Source organism: Strix aluco, chromosome 8, assembly GCF_031877795.1.
Source record: "Strix aluco isolate bStrAlu1 chromosome 8, bStrAlu1.hap1, whole genome shotgun sequence".
In the NCBI taxonomy this organism is placed as follows: Eukaryota; Metazoa; Chordata; class Aves; order Strigiformes; family Strigidae; genus Strix; species Strix aluco.
In genome coordinates, this window is record NC_133938.1 from 25,982,581 (window position 1) to 26,002,042 (window position 19,462).

Genomic DNA, 19,462 nt, shown 5'->3' on the forward strand with positions numbered 1-19,462 from the left:
GCTGTGCGGGAAGACATAGATTAGCTACATGTGCTGCTGTGACAGCAGAGAAGCTGCTGCAGGCACACAGCTCAGGCATGCTCTTGTCCTGGTGTGGCTGAGATGCCAGAAGCACATCTGTCAAAACACTGTGCTTAGTGTATGTGGAATATACAGTGCAAATGAGGCTCAGTGACATACAAGCCCAGGAGTGTTTCTGACCTAAGTATATTTGGAAGCAGAGAATTATTTTTTATCTTTGGCATTATTTACTTAGACTTAACAAAACCGTGGTGCTAGAATAGTTCTTAAAATAACCGTCAACATACCAAAGACCTCAATTTAACCCTACAACAGTTCTGAACTTTTGCTGGCTTTCTGCATAGTTAGGCATAGAATTGCAGAATAAGAATCAGGTTGCTCAGGTCCCTGTCTGTCTGAGTTTTTAGTATCTTCAAGAAGATGTTTTCTAACCTTTCTGGGCAACCTGTTCCAATGTCTATCCACCCTCACGGTGAATCTTTTTTCCTAATATCTAACTAGAACTTCTTTTGTTGTAGATTTGTGTCTGTTGTCTTTTATCGTATCACTGTGCATTTCTGAGAAGAGTATGGCTCTATTTCCTCTGTACTCTCCCACAAGGAAGCCAAAGCCAGAAATAAGGTCTCCTCCCTGCCTTCTCATGAAATATTGAGAAAATAATTGGATTTTTTCCTTGATTGAGGCATGATAAAAAGAATTATTTTGTTTCTTTTGGTGCCTTTCCTTGTATATCAGAGCCTTCCAGTAGCATCATAATGGCAATAGATCTCAACTCTGTCATTTCACAGTGATAGTGCTGGCTTGGGAGAAGATGGATGATATAATATTTCTGCACTAAGTTTGGCTTGTGCAAATTTTTTCAAGACCAGCCTTTTATTTGTTATCATAGAATCATAGAATGGTTTGGGTTGGAAGGGACTTTTAAAGCTCATCTAGTCCTAACCCCCTGCCATGGGCAGGGACACCTTCCACTAGACCAGGTTGCTCAAAGCCCCGTCCAACCTGGCCTTGAACACTGCCAGGGAGGGGGCAGCCACAGCTTCTCTGGGCAACCTGTGCCAGTGCCTCACCACCCTCATTGTAAAAAATTTCTTCCTTATATCCAGTCTAAATCCACCCTCTTTCAGTTTAAAATCATTGTTCTATAATGACAGAGAGGCCTTTCCTCTTGCTAACAAACTTGCATTTATGCATTGTTTTGCAAACATCAGCTGAAAAGGCACTCAGATTTATTCATAGATTGTAATTTCTGTTTTCCAGTTAAGTTCTCGGTGTCCATGGTATATAATTGAGGAAACTGACTTTTGTCTGGATATAAACTCACAAATCAGGGGAATTCCCGTAACAGTCAAAACTTTGAGTGCTGTGTGTGCTGATTCAGACTGGCACGTTTTAACCAAGTGTACTGGGTTTCAGTGGCAGGTTTTGGTACTGGGGGGGCTACAGGGGTGGCTTCTGTGAGAAGCTGCTAGAAGCTTCCCCCATGTCCAACAGAGCCAATGCCAACCGGCTCCAAGAGGGACCCACCGCTGGCCAAGGCCATCAGCGATGGTGGTAGCACCTCTGGGATAACAGATTTAGGAAAGGGGTAAAAAAACTGTGGGAGGGCAACTGCACCCAGAGAGAGGAGTGAGAACATGTGGGAGAAACAATACTGTGGACACCAAGGACAGTGAAGAAGGAGGAGGGGGAGGTGCTCCAGGTGCCAGAGCAGAGGTTCCCCTGCAGCCCGTGGTGCAGACCCTGGTGAGGCAGCTGTGCCCTGCACCCATGGAGGTAACGGGGTAACAGATCTCCACCTGCAGCCTGAGGAGGAGCCCATGCCGTGTGGAGGAGCAGGTGGGTGAGCACCAAAGGAGGCTGGGACCCTGTGGGAAGCCCACACTAGAGCAAGTTCCTGGCAGGACCTGTGGACCTGTGGAGAGAGGAGTCCACGCTGGAACAGGTTTGCTGGCAGGACTTGTGACCCCATGGGGGACCCGTGCTGGAGCAGTCTGTTCCTGAAGGATGGCATCCCGTGGGAGGGACCTACTCTGGAGCAGTTTGTGAAGAACTGCAGCCCTGTGGGAAGGACCCATTTTGGAGAAGTTCGTGGAGGACTGTCTCCTGTGGGAGGGACCCCACGCCGGAGCAGGGGAAGAGTGTGAGAGCCCTTCCCCTGAGGAGGAGGGAGCAGCAGAGACAACAGGTGACAAACGGACCAAAACCCCCATCCCCTGCCCCCTGCCCTGCTGTGGGAGAGGAGGCAGAGAAATCGGGAGCAAAGTTGAGCCTGGGAAGAAGGGAGGGGTGGGGGGAAGGTGTTTTAAGATTTGTTTTATTTCTCATTACCCTATTCTGATTTGATTGGCAGTAAATGAAGTTCCTTTTTCTGAGAAAGAAAGAAATAAAGAAATCTAGATGTCCTGTAATAGAAATTATGCAACCCTTTTGGAGCTGACTTATTGGAAATAGTTGCCTGATCCGCAATTGCTATTTAGAGTGTTTTCCAGTGACTGAGTTACAAATGAGGCCAAAAGTTAATGATTAAAGTTAATGACCTATGAAAAGGGGCAGGAATGGTGGCAGATAAGGTGGAAATTAATTCTATTTTACTTGACCTTTTTTGTTCTTCTTAGTGCTATACTAAAAGGAAAAATTCCTGAGAGAGAGACCAGTCTTTCTGAAGCACAGAAGGATTAGAAGGTGAGGAAGAAGTGAGCCAGAAAGACTGGGCTCAGAGTGAAATCCAGAAAGCTTTGTTATATACTGTTTGTGGGGTTCATTGTTTTATATTGCAAACCTGCCAGAACTCCATAAATGACAGTTACTGCTTATGGTCATGTTGGACTAGTATGTAACAATCTAAAATACAAATAAATAATACCTCCCCCTAGAAATATTAGTGGCATGTTTATATTCCTGGTTTTGTCTAAGGAATGTGCTTAGTTCCTTAAAAAATGGTTAATATAGCTGTTAATATTGGATATTTGTTACTGAGACTTTTGTCAACTTTTAGAAGAATGCTTTTCCACAAAGTGTTTTGAAATTCTGACGATTGTATGAAGTGGCATATCAATAACGATGAAATTAATTTAGTGTGTATAGTAATAGCAATATCTGTTGGTCCTCAGATGGGTGTTACTCAGTAAACAAAACAATGCCATGTGTGTTTTTGAAGGGAGAAAAAACAACGCAAAGTCAATTGCTATGTTAGTTAATCCTATGGGTTAGTTAACCCACAACAGTTCCTAGCAGCAAGTGCATTGGAAGAAAAAAATGAGGATGTCCTAAACCAGAAGATTGTGTAAGAAATTCCACAGAAAATGGTCTTGAAAATAATCTTCGTATTGTCATGTGAGGATGGAGCTCCATTCAGTCAAAGTTGTCCTGCTGGTGTAGCCCAATAAATATGATTTTTGCCATTGCTAATAAAAGAACACAGGCTTTGTGTTGACTTGACAGTGCAGGATCTCTAGGCTTGGCTGGGTTTGTCTTGAGCTGATTGTGGCTTGTTTAGCTGAGATAGCAGTTGTTTAGCAATCACCCCATTGGCTGCCTAAATGTTTTTTAGTTTAGCTCTAATTCCTACCGGTAACAAACAGTTATTGAGCTATCTATGACTCCAGACTAAAATGTGGTGTGGAAAAGGAGAATGTGGGATGAGACAAGGATGAACAGAGGTCAAAGACTAAAAACAAGCCACAGTGGCCAAGCAGCGGCCCCAGCAGAAGTGCAACTTGGTCTTGTCCAGGTAGACCCAATTTTGATGAACAGAGACACTGAACAACTGGGATCCAAAAAAGTGACTGTGTTAAGAAAATACATACATGTAAACACAAGGAGACCTCAGTACTTAGGAGGAAGGGACTCCTGCTATTTGCATTGAGCTCTTCCCAACAAAAACCGTTGTACACTAATGGTTCACTGTGGCATTCCCCTGGTGCTGTCAACCAGAGGAGCCAAGGAAGGATGAGCATAGCACCAGAGGAAGTGGTTAGGTACAGGACAGGTTTTTTTGTAAAACACTTTATTTAAAAAAGTTTGCATTACTGAGGCTATCTTGCATTAATTTGGACTATGAATGTTAGCATTGTTGGAAGTGGACTAACAATAACTTAGTATTTCTATTAGGCTGTTAGGATTTTAAGCAGACTTATAATAAATTATGGTCTCCAGATATAAGGTGGCTTTGCCCATTACAAAATTTTAAGTTTGAAAAGCTAAGTGCACTATATTGTGTATTATAAACACATCGTGAGTTTTTGGTTATGGGTTTCATAATGCTTCTGTGTCACAGTTCAGTCTGAAAACTTTTGTGAAAAAACTATTGAAGCTTTTTTGCAACGACTGCATAATTTATCTGTACAGATTAACTGCTGTGTTGCAAGAAAAGTAGAGGAGGAGATTGAAAGGACAGCCCTAGGATCCTGGGAGTGAATAGGAGTACATGCAGTTTGGAGTACAGAAAACAGCAGCTCTGTTGCAGAGGACATTTAACTTCTAAAGCTTGGAAATGACACTGCTGAGCCACACCATAGTGGTTCTGCTGTGGATGGGCTGTACTACATGTAGAGGTAAGTTATTAAATGGGAAAACTACGTTTTTAAGTGATGTAGCTGGTGGCAATCAAGAAAAATGAACTTAAAAAACCCCTCAACCGTACAGTTTACTTTTTACCGAATTCCCTTCAGAAGTTTAGAATCAGAGTTGTAATTTAGAACAATGCATTTGAGAAGATTTGCTTTGTATTTTCTTGTATGAGCTTGCTTCTTTGCCTTGTGCCTGAACTTAAAGACTATCATAAAGAACCTAGCGTATTAGAAGATGTAACTCACTTAAAATACATTAAACCATATAAATTCCTTTGTATTTCAATTTAACTACTGTTATTCTGAATACGTACGATTAAAAATACAGAATACTGGTTTGGTTGTAATAGATTATACAACTCTTTAAAAATACAGGTACTTTGTTATTTCAAGAAGTTGTATGATAAGAAAAACTTGCTGCCTGAAGGAGATCTTCACTGAATATACACCTTTATTAAAATAACCAGTTTTAAACTCCATGATTAATCCATTTAAATCTGTTCATCATATCGGGGTCATTCTCCTCCCTCTGCCTTTAAAAGTGCTTTCTTATATATACCTTATACTTTCAAAAAATGATCTGACTTCTTTCATTTTAAAAAGGTGGAACTAATTCTAGGAAGCTGAGACAAATGGATTTATTTGTAGAATTAAAGAAATTTGAGAATCATGACTGCATGTGTAAAATTTTATTCCACTTCTGGAAACTTTATTTCAGTTCTGGAAAACAGCAACTGTACTCTGAGAAATTCAGAAGTTTATTAATATTTTCAATTAAAATGTTTTCAGTTTAGTTTTTTCAATGCAAAGCCTGTGAAAATAGTAAAGACAACAATTTCTTAGAACAAGGAGATAGTGCTGTTTATTAGTACTGTATTTTCCCAGATGAAGGGATGTAGGCCATCAGAATATTAAGTCCTGCGTAGTGCCATTATTTGCAGCTGTCAGTACTGTCCTGTATCTAGCAATTAACAAGAACTTGTGCATGGTTTCTGCTGGGATAGCATGCAAGCACCCGCCCATCATTGATTTTTGAAGAAATTGCTAGTAGGGATAAATCGGGACAAGAAGAAAAAGTCAATGTGCAGACAAATAACAAGAATTTGTGCACAGCTTCTACAGGAGCAGCCTGTGAAGACCCACCTCTCATTGACTTTGGAGATGTTGTTAGTGGGAATAAATCAGGATATGAGGAAAATGACAGAGTGCAGTACATGTGCAACCCTGGATACACGTTATCAGGATCCGAATGGGTAACATGCCATGAAAAAATCTGGGTGCCTGGACCACCACAATGTTTGGGTAAGTGTAACTTTTATTGCTGATTGACTTTGTACTTTTAGACAATTCTAATTGTTCTTGGAGTAGGAGTTTCAGAATTAGGTTTACATTCGTTGCTTGATTACCAAGTCTGTAACAGACCAAAATTACTCCCTGGATTCAGTACTTCTTAACTTGTGGATCTTGGGCTTCAGTGTCCCAAAATCATTTACCCTCAGTTATGGTTTTTATTGTGAGAATTTTGGAGCTGTCCGGAAGGTTACAAGCAGTTAAACATTTTGCCTGTACTTCCAGGAACTTGCACAGTAGGTATGGTACTGACAGTGGTGTCAGCCCCTTTCCCGCAATGATCATGTTTGTGAAGACATCCTTTCGTGTAGTTTCCTAACTGTCTCTCATATGCGGGGGGAGCGCTGCTGTCGTAAGCTGCTTTGCTGTCTCAGTTTCCTCCTTGGAGCTCTTTGTTAGAAGTCTTGCAAAGTTCATTTTTAATCCTAGGTATTGGAAACACAACAGGGATAAAATTAGACTTGCTCCCTCGGATTTCATTAATTAATTATGTCAAGGACTACTGTCTCCCGAAGTCAGTACCTCTTGAGACCATCACCGCTGTTTGCAAAGTCAGTAAAGTTTTTAATTTTTAATTTTTCTTCTTTCCCCGAGCACCATGTACCATTACAAAGCAGCAGCTGGAAGCCCAAAACCTACTTCTCTCCAATGGACAAAGGCGCACATTTTTGATTCAAAGTGGTCAGTGGCAAAACTTCAAATGCATGACAGGATTTAAACTCTCAGCCTCTTCTATCAAGCAGTGTGTTAATGGGCATATCGAGTTTCCTTCCTGTATCACTGGTAAATATGCACCATACCTGAATAATTTTGATCTATCAGATACGTCTTGTGTGTAATTTTGCAGTTGTTCACGTGCATTTGCCTGTACAATCAGACACTATTTATTCAAAGGGCAATTGGCTTTCCCAGCACAAATACACTTGCTGACGGTAAGGGGGTGTGTAAATCTAGTGCAGAGGGGAAGTAACTGTAAATAAAGGTGCATGATGTGGGACAATTTATCCCTTTTTACTTAAACCAAAGGGAAAAATTTGCATTTCAGATGCATAGCACATCTGATCAATTGTAGATACCTCTCTTTAAGAGGAAAAATAAGTCCTGCTGTTACCTGTTTCTCTCCCCTTCTTGTGAACGTACTCTTTTGTGCTTGGCTAAGATGCGTGGTGCAGGGTTCCTCATTGTTGGTCCTCCCAACGAGCTCTGTGTTTGTTTGTTTAGTATATTGCAGAATGGAGTCACAGATTTGACTGGGGGCCTTTAATAGTATTCTGGTGACAAAAAAAAAATTATTATTTAGTTGTAGTAGTAGATATCTTTGGGTTTCTTAATTTTTATGCTTCTTCCTGTAATAGAGGTATAAATGATACGGCATAACTCAGGCCATCTACTCTAAAAATCCTGAGGAATCTGTACTCCAATTTCTAAAATAGAATCACAGAATCATCTAGGTTAGAAAAGACCTTGAAGATCATCTAGTCCAACTATTAACCGAACACTGACAGTTCTCAACTACACCATATCCCTTAGCACTATGTCGACCCGAATCTTAAACACCTCCAGGGATGGGGACTCCACCACCTCCCTGGGCAGCCCATTCCAACGCCTAACAACACGTTCTGTAAAGAAATGCTTCCTAATATCTAGTGTATCATGGTCAGTATTGTAGGTGAGTTTGGAAGGGACCTCTGAATGGGTCTTTAGCCTTCAAGGGCAGAGAAGAGGATGATGAGAGCCAGTCCACAAGCTTCCTCCTATGTCCGTCTCTCTGCTAAGGGTTTCATATTATATCATCTGTTGCAAATGGTATCTGAATACATAACAAAAGTGTATATTTTTAAAATGTAGAAGGAAATTACAGTGAGTTTTCTGTATTTTGACATTTTTGTTTGAAAATTTATTTTACAGAATATACCTCAGAATGACTGCTTTTTTTCATTCCTTTTGTTTTATTTTGTTTTCCAGTGGCAAAGTGTTTACCTGTACAAGCACCAGAAAATGGAAGAATAATTACAACTGGTGCATTTGAGCTAGGTCGAGAATATTCCTTTGGCCAGGTTGTAAATTTTGAATGTAATGCAAAACACAGGCTTGTTGGATCTAAAGAAATAATATGCTCTTCTAATGGAAAATGGAATAATGATGTACCTCAGTGCCAAGGTAAAAAGGACACTATTTATTATCTGTAATTAAGAAGCTTTATTCTCACAGGCTTCTAAGGACTGGTTACCATATGGGAAACTACAAAGCTTTTACTTTATTCCACAGCAGTTAAGCAGAGTTTGTCTGTAAACAATCTCCATTGCATATATGCAGAAGAAGTAGGGTAAGAAAGAGAAATCAGAGAATACTGGATGCTAATATAGTCATAATGGACCATCTGTTTGTCCCACATTTTCACTATAAGCTGTATGTTTTGCCAGTCTGCAGTCAATTTCTTTGAAACTAGCTTTGGTATGTCTACACTTCAGTGTTGATTTAACCACAGTAATTACAAACAATTTTGAATCTATGTGAACCAGGTTTAAAAAACAAGTATGATTTTAATACACTCGTGTTCTTAGGGTATATAAAATATAAGAAATCATGATGGATTTTTCTTTCTTCAGACTAATGTGTTCTGACAACTTAGAAGGTTAATTCATGTTTAGTTTTTACAGAACCACAGCATCACAGAATAGGTGAGGTTGGAAGGGATCTTTGAAGATCCCTCAAAGCAGTCAGCTAGGTCAAGTTGCTCAAGACCATGTCCAGTTGTCTTTCGAACATCTCCAAGGATGGAGACTCCACAGCCTCCCTAACCCGTTCCAGTGTTTGACCACTCTTAAGTAAAAATGTTTTTTCTTACGTTTAAGTGGCATTTCCTGTACTTCAATTTGTGCCCATTGCTTCTCATCTTGTCACTGGGTGCCAGTGACACCACAGTCAGGAATTTATACATACGAATAAGATCCTCCCTCCACACCAAGCCTTCTTTTCTCTAGATTCTCAAGCCTCTTTTTATCTGTCAGCTTTTCCAATTCCTTAGTTCTCTTCATGTCCCTTCACTGAACCTGCTCCAGTATGTCCATGTCTTCCCTGTACTGGGGAGCTCAGACCTAGACACAGCATTCCAGATGTGGTCTCACCAGTGCTGAGCAGAGGGGAAGGATCACCTCTTTTGACCTGCTGGCAGCACTCTTCCCAGTGGAGCCCAGGATGCTGTTTTAATGGTTTGCTGCAAATGCACATTGCTGGCTGCTGTTCAACTTGTCCATCAGGACTGCCCAGTTTTTTTTGCAAAACTACTTTTCAGCTAGTCGACCCCACCCTGCCCCACCTGCAGTTTGTACTGGCAGATGGGATTATTTTTCTATTTTGCAAATAGAGATTGGATGGGATTGGATTGCCAGTATGTAAGAATGAATCCCAGGACGCTTATGGTAACAGTTACTGTTAAATATTCAGTCCATCAAATTTCTTAGATTATTTATATGTTATCTGATTGGGAAGTATGCGTTTAGAAGAGCAGAGTACATATGTCAGGATGTCAGATACATGTATGGTTTGTTCACAATTTCAGGGCTGCATTTTGCTGCTTTGAAACCCCCATTTATTATACTTTGAACAGCATAAAGTGGGATTAAACACATGTGCTTGTAACATTTGCAGAATATAGTGAATTTTATTAAACAATGACAATTCCACTGAGCTATATTTCATCCTAAATACAAAGTAAATCCAGCAAAGGAATCCTAGAGAACTCTTTGGTGGCCGGCTCTGTGGCCTAGGAAGCAAAGCCTTGAATATTTTCTGGCTGTATGAATGCAGTTTTTGGAAACTGCAAGATCTCAGTGGTTTTATTGGGTTTGTCAAGGAGCTGGGGATGCTGGAGTTCTTTTATAGATCGTTAAGCATTCTAGTGTCATTTTTCCAGACAGTTTAATTCTTTTTTTCCTGTTGATACCATGATTTAACTAATTGTCTACTGGCTATGAGAGAGCTTTAGGTTTGCTGGAGATTACAATGAAACGAAATTTTCTGAAAAATGGAAATCCTAAATTTCAGATAGCCTAGTTTCTTATTACAGAATGTCCCGTACCTCATATGCTGATTCTGAGATCCATTAAAATCCAAAGCAAAGCCCTGAAATCTGTCTCATGGACCAGTTTGCTATTGATGCTGTGCTACACCATACTTTCTACCCGGCACCCACAATCAGGTCACTGAAGAGTTCTCAAATAAATTTCAGACAGTTTCCAAATGCAAATGTTTTTGTGAAGTCAAATGAAAAAAAAACCCTAAATTTTATTCCAATAGGCACTTACTCTTAGCAAATAAAAATAAACAAAACTATATGGATTTTGTCTTTCTCAATTTCAGAGATTAACTGTGATGTGCCAAAAATTCCACATGGATATATACGTTCTCCAAAGAGGTTGTACAAGGAATCTGAACAACTACAGTTTTTCTGTGATGAAGGATACAGACACGGTGAAAGAGCAGATGCACAATGTACTGAATCAGGATGGAATCCAATCCCCTATTGCACTGGTTAGCCTTGCCTAAAGTTATTTTGCGCTTTTGTTGTATTTTGAAGTAATTTCAGAGATTAGTAATGACAAAAGTTAGTTTATTCATAACAGAAGAAATCCATCCACATCTGACCAATATCCCATGAAGATCTGGTAGGATTAAGTGGTAAAGAGACCAAACAACTGGATAAGAGTTTTTCATGGAGAGCAGTAGCAAAACCAGTTAATTCAGTGTTTTGTTACCTGAGTGTAGTTAAACAGGTCCATGAAGCAATAGTTGTTCCAGTACACTGCATAAATGAGACTGATGATAGAATACTTCACGCACCATTAACAGGTGGTGTTATTTTATTCTTTTTTTTTTTTGTATGATTCTTAATTAGTGGGAGAACATAGGAAACAGATTTCTTGGGTTAGAAAAAAATCCTAGTTGGGACAAATAGGAGGTATAAAGCTGAATCTCTTTACCTTCTACAAAATATGGTGAAAATGTTTTATCTAAGGGGTGGAAAAATCAGACACTAAAAAGAATATTTAAGAAAGCATGAAAAAAAGTATTAATATCAAAGAAAATCAAACTACAAAAGGTATCTGACATTTTTAATGACGTGGGAAAATTAACATTTGAAACCAGCTTCTTGGAGAAGTGGTATAGTTTTTGAAGTCCTATTTTCTTCACAACAAGTCTTGATACCTTTTTAAGTGTGTTTAACATGAACATAACCGGTACAAGTCAGTGACTGTGCTGTATGTTGGAAGACTGGGTAAAGAAGTATTTGTTTGATACCATATGAATTGCAGCAGTATGAATAAAATTAGGGAAAGCTAATCATCTTAGCTTGATGACATACTTATGAATCACAAGCAGTTCTTTGAGGGGGAAATACAAGTTAATCCATCTTCAGGTCTTCTGAATTCAGTAGCTGAGATGCTGTGTCACCATAGCCAAGACTCTGCTATTTATAATCATAGGACTAACCACTCAGTAAAATATTAGTCAACATCTCACCCTTTATGAACATTTGAGACATTTGACCTACTGTACTGACCTCTGCATTTTGTCCTGATGAGTCTTACTGCAGTTTGAGCAAACTAAGCACCTGGTTGCTAGTCATTATATCCATTCTTTAAATTTCCAGACTACTAGTTCTGATCAACCAGTTCCAACCAAAGAGGAACAGTTAAAAAATGATCCCTATTTCACTGATGGAAGTTCAGTCAGAAATAGTGTACTGTGCAACCTTTCAGAAATGACTGGAATTACAAAAGTATCTTTCAAATTAAAATCCTGACTTAAGTTTGTAAGCTGCCTTTCAAGAGTTCTTCTGAAATAGTAAAATAATGTTGTAGGACGAACAGTCTGAAGTTGACATGGCCATTTCCAAAGGAGTTTGAGCAAATGTGAAGTAGTCCAATTTCAGAAGAATAAGTAGTCCATTGATGGCCATAAGTGTGTAAACTGAAACTTACAATGGAATTGTAGTGCTGGATTATATATAAAGCTGAAAATAATAGTACTTTTTATACAGCCATTATGTCAAGAATCGTGTACAACAGATTTGAAGTTCACTAACCCCAAGAACCATGTACCTGAAGTGGTGTATAAACAGAGACCAAAGTAACATTGTATGCATGAATCCTGCCACTGTCCATGACCCTTCGTCTGGGATGAAGACAGCAATTTGTTTCATGTCATCAGAGCTGTAACTGCACAACCACGTTATCCATGGTGTCCAAACTTCCCATCAGAAATTGTCTGAGAATCTCTACAATTAATATATTTACAATGCAGAAACTCCCTGTTGCTTCTAACTCCCAGATGCCTTCTGAGCAGTTAAGTTGACAAATCTGTAATTTCTGAGGCTAGTCCCAGCCCTCTGGATCGTGGATTTTGCTTTAGTTTCATTCAACTACAGCACTTAAAGACTATATTTAAAATCTCCAAATCCCACAAACATAAATATGCCTGTTCTGTCCCAGTTGAAATAGTTTGATGTAAATTTGGGGGAAATCATTAGTGCCTTGAATTGTTTTCAAGAAATTGCCAAAAACTTGAAACTGGGAAAAATTGTTGGCAACAGGGCAACGTTGTAGGATGTTATGTACCACCCACCTTCCTGGGACCAATTCCAGAAAGACTCCTTTAGAAATAAAGAGTAGTCAGTCTTTAGTGCCCACTCAATTCTTGACCTTTCTGCTTCAATATTAGTAATGATGCTAATTAATATGCATTGCCTACAGTTTAGCAACATACTGCTTTTGAGAGGTGTCAAATAAAATATTCTTCCAGACACTGATATTGGGCTCTGATACTTGGGGCATATTCAGATACCCCAGAAAGTGATTCTGGATCCTACTTGACCTATCACTGAACCTAGATGATTCAGCAGTACATGCATACAGCTGATTCGCCCACCCTTACTCCACATCAGGACCAACCTTTAGTCATCCCCTCCCAGCCCTGAGTGTGTTGGTAGTATTTTCTGAACTGGAAGTAGAATACAAAAAACCCCAAAAGACAGGCTCTGATTTACAAATAATATGTTTGTCTGGCTTTTCTGAGCATAAAGGTATCGTGAGCTTTTTAGAATAGCTTTTTAGAATTCTTGTCCTTTCTCAGTTGTTGAAATACTTCCAGTATCAGTGCAAGACCCTAACCTTAATCACACAGCCTTTGAATGATCAGTTCCTAGTCAAGTGTAGTTATTTCTCCATTTAGGACCTGCTGGTGAACCTGCCTTCCTTTGGGACAGTGTCCATAAAGCAGCCCAGAAGAGCTGTGAGCAAGCCCAGCATAAGTCATTTTGAGCTACAGCTGTGGAATGACCTACTGGAAGAGATTAGTCAAATTCAGTTTGACCACCTCAAGTTTTTACTCCAACAATTCTCATTGCAATTAACTTTTAATCTTCTAATTAGCATGTCATCAGTAACAACTGTCACTCTCCTCTTACAGAACTGTACATTTCTAGGAGTGGGAGAGAAATGTAACCTTTTAGTTGCCCTAAGAAACATCTTTAACAATTTTATGCAGGTATTATCAATATACTTATGTAATAAATATAAACATATTCTTCAAATTAGCATCCATTTTTTTCTCTTTTTATTTAGAAATTGTATGCTCTCCTCCAATAATTCCCAATGGGAGCTTTAGACCTCAAGAAGACAGCTACGTAGTAGGTGATATAATCACAGTACAGTGTAATACTGGATATCACTTTAAAACATTGACTGGCAAAAGCACAGCTGAGTGCACCAGAGATGGCTGGGTGCCTGTTCCAGGTTGTGTACGTAAGTAGCTCTCATGAACGAAGACACAACGTGTAGAGTTGTTGAAATATCTCCGTGAAAAAAAGGTCATGAGAAAAACTTACAAAGCATGAGAAATGAGAGATGCTTATTCATTGTGTTTCTTGGTGATGTAAAGCTTAATTGGATAGTTTGGAAAAATCAGCTAAAAAAACAGCGGTATAATATACATTTAAGTTATGTTTATAAACACAGGTATTATCTATTATTGTATTTGCAAAAGTACATGTTAGAATGTGCTACAGTCAGCTCCCTGTCAGGAAGGTTTGTGGTGCACCTGACTTGTGGTGCATGGCAGTCAAGAGGACATAGTGTTAAAGTATCCAAACCACAGGGAATGGTTAGAAGGTATCTTTCATCATGGTTATCACAGCTTTAGATTTTTACTTGCAGTTGTATGTTGGTATGTTATGAACAAGCACAGTTTTATTCTACCTATTATAACCTGTCAACCAAACAAGATATTCTTGTTTGTTGATGTGTTCTTTCTTGGCTTAAACTTCCCATAACTACAAAGATAGTTTTGCCCAGGAAGCACAGTATTAACAAATAAATAAATAAATTAGCAATTAATTTCATAATCTAGCACTCTTTGGTCACTGAAATAACAGAAAAACTTAGAAAACAGAATGTGAGAGAAACCCTGATGAAATCAGTCTTGTAGATGAACCTTTAGATCAGATGATTTGAACTATTCCCAAAAAGGGTACTGTTAATATCTGTATTAATCTTTTCTCTATACGTGTGTGGGTTCTAAAATTCAGGTGTCATTCTGAGATGACTTCAGTCATTATTGAATGGTCTGTCCAGTGGCTGATCTCCCCTGCCCCAGCATGTAGGCTCTGGGTCAGAGCAATTTGGGAGGAACCTACCTGCCATGACTAAGTAGGACACCGGGGGTAAACTTGAATGAAAGCTTCTGGGAATCTCCTCCTTCTATCCTTGACCTTTCCCTGGAAAGGGTCAGTTCTTTTGAGGAACTGAGAGAGCAAAAGAAAAACAGTATAGTTTTAAAATAAAAATGAGAAGAGCTAGAAAGAGCTCTTGGTGCAGTATCCCAAAAGTTACAAATTAAAGTGGTGACAGGAGTCATCTCAGTTTTAAGAGTCCACAGTTCAGTGTATTTATCTAAGGTAGCTGTCTGGGCTCCCGTCATGGTCAGTATAGTAGATTTAGTTGAGACACTCTAAAAAGGCAGTGTCATCTCACCTTAGAATAAATACTTACATTTGGTCTCATGAATCAGCCTTTGGAGACTGAGAATATTGACTGGATTTTTGTTGGTTTCAATAAAATCGGAGGTAGGCAACATAGGTATAAGCACTGACAAAGACACCAGAAGCAGAGTGCAGTTGTTCCCGCACTCCTTAGGATCTGCCAAGGTGTCCTGATTCTGTCAGGTTCAGAAAACACTCAGATGATGAAGCTGAATCTGAATTAATTGTGTCCTGAGTTTTCTGTCATGCATGTGTTGATATTGTTGCTGTTAAATTCTGTTTCAAGAGAAGCCGTGTGACTACCCAGCTATAGAAAATGGCAAGTTAAGTGGATCACTGGAGTACCACAAAAACTATTACTTTCCAATGAGGGTTGGGCAGCATGTTGACTACCACTGCGCTAATGGTTATTCAACCCCAAGTGGACACTACTGGGATCGAACAGTCTGTTCTGGAAGGGGCTGGTCTCCAGAGCCAAAATGCCTCAGTAAGTATATTTCCAGTATGTGCTCAATTCTGTTATAATTATCAAAGGTCTGTGCAACAGAGACTGTGCCGATGGAGCACAAGATGGAGCAAAGGTCAATTTGTTTAGTTGACCCCTGGCACTGCACCCAGACCATCATCCTATCTGCAGAGCTCAAACCTGTCAGCTGGTAAGTGACAGTCTGAAATGAGTAAGGCTGAAACAAGGCTTTTGGATTTTGGAGATTCTTTACTCATGAAACTATTAATGAGACTAAGAAATACATAGGAAATGTTTCTCCAGCTTCTAGGTCACATGCCTGCATCCACTTTCATCTGCACATACAAACAGAGAGTTTCTACTCTGTGTAGATATATTCTTCCTTCTGTGGCTTGGGCACTTGTTCTAGAGGTTCCTCTCTGAGATCCATTGCCTGATCCCTTTGGATAACATTTGGAGCTGAGAAGGTGGCACACTCTTGCAGTAAGCTGAAAGTGAGCATAGTATCAACAAAAGATCCAGATACACTGTCTCAGATTGAAAATAAGTTAAATTTAAAATAGATATGAGGCAGCGAGCTGAGGCCTTCTCTCCTAACGCACATCTGTCAGTGAGACTATCATGAAGGTGACTTAGTGGCATTTACCTCCCCAATTTTCAGTCTCATTACCGTGCACAAACACAGCGTAGCTGGTGCACTCAGGAAAAAGCCATTTTCCCAGGTATCTGTTCAGGTGAGTTTACCAGCTGAGTGAGCCAGGTGGTGTCACTCAAAAGGGCATGTTACAACCTGGTCTGGGAGCCCAGGGAGTCATAAAGGTTCTGTGATCCCCTCAGGTTAAATCAAGGTGAAACAACACCAAATGACCAGTTAAAATGTTTTACTTGAGGTAGAAACAACTTTAATTTGGAAAAGGATAATAAACAATGTGGTCTCTTACAAATCTAGAGAAAAGAAAGACATGTAAGGACAGGAAAGAAAAAGAAAGGAGAGAAAGAGAGTCAAAGAAATCCAGTCACCACCCCTGGATCCAGCATTGTCTCAGGACTGGTAATCTTGGGTGGTGGGTGCACACCCAGCAAAGTTTTCTGTTGCCTTTTAAAGTTCCTCTTATTGGCTGATTAGCATAGTAGACAAAGAGAGGCAGGTATTCCAAGAGCTCATTTGCATGAGAGATTGAGAAATGGTGTAGCATGGGTTCTGTGTGTGCGCTGAGGGGGAATGGGGTACCTTAACCCTTTTGTCCAGTTGACTTGGTGATCATGATCTCCCCCTATCACCTTTATCTTTTCCTCAGTTTTTGCTTCTTGGGCCATTATCCAGTCGTTAGCTCCATCTGGTGTTGGTTGTTGATCTCTCTTATCAATCTTTTAGCTCTTCTTCAAGACTATAGTCTTAAACTAAGGTGTAGGCATTAACCCAAACGTATGGTTTTCCTCAGTCTACGTCTCCTCCCTTCGAGGTTTATCTAAGGAATTTGGCTATAAAACGGCAAGGGAGCAGAGCCGTGCACCCTTCGATACACTCTGTGCCTCCCTAGGCAGATAATTCATTCCTTCGACTAATCACAAAGGCCACAATTTGTCCTTGAGGTTTTCTGTGTCGATGAACGTTTGAGGCATCAACTCCTTCAGTTCCTTACAGGGCCACATCAGGAAAACCACCCTGAGGCTAAGAGCAGTTGCTGGCCCAGTCTAATTTTGAGACGCAGCCCCTGGACTTCTTGGAATCTACCTTCTGTGCCTGGCTGATGAGAAGAGAGCGAGAGATTTTGTCGTCATTGTTCAAGAACAGAGCCCACAGCTTCCCTGCTAGTTGACATCCAGATAGTGCAGATGATGCATTGCTATACTGAATGCCGTGGAGTCAAATCAGCTGTTAAATCAGCTGAGGGTAGAATGTGCTGTGTGAGCCAATACCTAGGTACTGTGTTGGTGCCTCCTAGGGTTTCATGAGCGCACTGAATAATCTCATTTGTCTTCACAAGGCATACAGAAAGTTTCAGCACAGGGACCAATGCAGCGACATTTCACTCAGCCAGCACCCAGCTGGGAGCCTGAAGGGGGTGCAGAAACAGCAGATGACTTAAGGCCAGGCTCCATATTGTGGCTCCAGAACGCAATGCCAAGTGCAGAGAGGCTCACTGCTGGTACCAAGGGATCTGGGTCTTCTCTGAAGATTTCCCAGTGCAAGGTCTGTTGGAAGGCCAGACTTGGGGGCAGTGTGGTGCTTGAATAGGTATAAAAATCCGTGAGGCAGCAGCGCTTCAGGATTGGCATGTGTGAGCTCCTCAGCGCTGTAAGAGGCGCACAGAGCCCAGGGGCTATTATCCCATCAGTGATCACAGTGGTGCGGTTGGGTGACAGTTGTCACTGTTTGCAGTCAGATCCGCTTTGGTCCCTGCTCAGGCAGTGGAGGGAGGAGGTGGGTGTCAGGCTCTTCTGCAGAAAGAGCTGTGACAAACGCTACACCGTTATGCAGGATGAGAGGAAGTGCTGCAGACAGCTGCAAGCGCTTCAGCTGTGGACAAACGGGGTGAACTGGCACTTGTGAGTCCCGCACTGGAGAAATGAGAAACTCTTGCTCTTTTTCACCTGCTGGGTATTTGGTTTTCTCTCTGCTTTCCTCCGCGTCTCTCAGAGTAGTGCCAACATACTGTCCAGTAGTATTTGTAGGCAGGCCTCCGCTGCAATTAAACTCTCGTGGCTTTCTCTCTGATTGGGAATTTTCTTCCAGGGAAAGGCGGGAAATGTGGCCCACCTCCAGTTATTGAAAATGGAGAGCTTCTTTCCTTCCCCATGCAAGAATATCCACAAGGTTCCATTCTGGAATACAAATGCCCAAGTCTCTATGTCCTGGAAGGATCTCGGCATATCACCTGTACTGATGGGCAGTGGACAAGCCCCCCAGTTTGCCTCGGTAGGTTGAAGCACGTGCTGTGTGGCCAAACACTGTGTGACTGCTCCTGTTGTCTTTTTCTCAGCTCCTGAGGTCATTGCTTGTGCAGCAGCACTTGTGCTGGGGCTGCAATGCCAGCGGGGCAGAAGAGCAACAAGTCCTTCTTGTGTCCAGGAGGAGTTTCTTCTTGAAGTTCGCTCGTGTAGTCCCCTCTGCTGCCTGCAGTCTCTCGCCACCACAGTGGGTTTGGGAGGAGGGGAGTTTGTCTGAAGCCCGTGGTGTGAGGGGATCTCCATCGCTGTGCCAGGCTCCCGAGTGCTCCCAAGTTAGGGACGCTGCTGTGGTCAGCAGGCTGTGAGTGGGGAGGATGGGTCTGAGCACGTGGCAGTGCTGGGGAACTCTGGGTCTGCATCCGTGACATGGCCGTGAGGAAACAAATTGGGAGAAGTGCTGAGCAGAAGGGAAGGACGAATCTCAAAAAAGACACGGGGAAGTGCATTGGTGCCTGCTGACTTCCTCACCTGTGAATTGCCCTGTGGGACTGTCAGCATGAAAAGGCTTCTCCATAGCTCTGCGTGGGTGCCTGGGGTCTCAGCCATGGTCTTCTTTCCCTTTAGCTTGTCTTTCCTGTCAGAAATAACAGAGGGTCAGAGCAAATAGCTGGAACTGGGTTTTGATGCAAAGAAGGTTCTGTAGGCTCTCGGGGAAAATCTGCAAAGATTTGTAGGCTCTAGGGGAAAAAATTGACCTGTGTTGAGTCTGTATAAAGTGATGACACTCTTCTCTTGCCTTTTTCAAGCGGCCTGTACAGCATCGGAAGAAGACATGGGCAGAAACAATATTGAGCTGAAATGGGTCACTGCAAGAAAGCTGTATTCCAGATCGGGTGACTTTATTGAATTTCGGTGTAAAAGAGGATATATGGCGGACCCTGAATCTCCCCCTTTCAGAGCACAGTGTATGAAGGGAACGTTAGAATATCCACAGTGCAAGCCAGGAAGTAAGTCATCTCCACTTTGGCCACAGCTTAGCCCCTGTGTTGTTGCACTTTTAGTGCTGAAGCTGAGGGGAAGGCCTTTAGGTTTCCTGGGGGAGCACCTGGGGAGGAGCCAGGG

General features: G+C 41.2%; 1 protein-coding gene across 1 annotated transcript in view; it reads left to right on the top strand.

Moving 5' to 3' along the window:
• The first annotated feature begins 1,800 nt into the window (after positions 1-1,800).
• LOC141926801 (complement factor H-like) overlaps positions 1,801-19,462 on the top strand; it is a 37,365-nt gene continuing 19,703 nt past the window's right edge. The window contains exons 1-11 of the mRNA XM_074833200.1: positions 1,801-2,209; positions 2,640-2,706; positions 4,372-4,577; positions 5,706-5,894; positions 6,537-6,725; positions 7,908-8,102; positions 10,305-10,475; positions 13,568-13,747; positions 15,269-15,469; positions 18,186-18,368; positions 19,147-19,347. Of these exons, the coding sequence (XP_074689301.1) occupies positions 4,517-4,577; positions 5,706-5,894; positions 6,537-6,725; positions 7,908-8,102; positions 10,305-10,475; positions 13,568-13,747; positions 15,269-15,469; positions 18,186-18,368; positions 19,147-19,347 (1,570 nt within the window). The 5' untranslated portion in view covers positions 1,801-2,209; positions 2,640-2,706; positions 4,372-4,516. The remainder of the gene's footprint in view (positions 2,210-2,639; positions 2,707-4,371; positions 4,578-5,705; positions 5,895-6,536; positions 6,726-7,907; positions 8,103-10,304; positions 10,476-13,567; positions 13,748-15,268; positions 15,470-18,185; positions 18,369-19,146; positions 19,348-19,462) is intronic.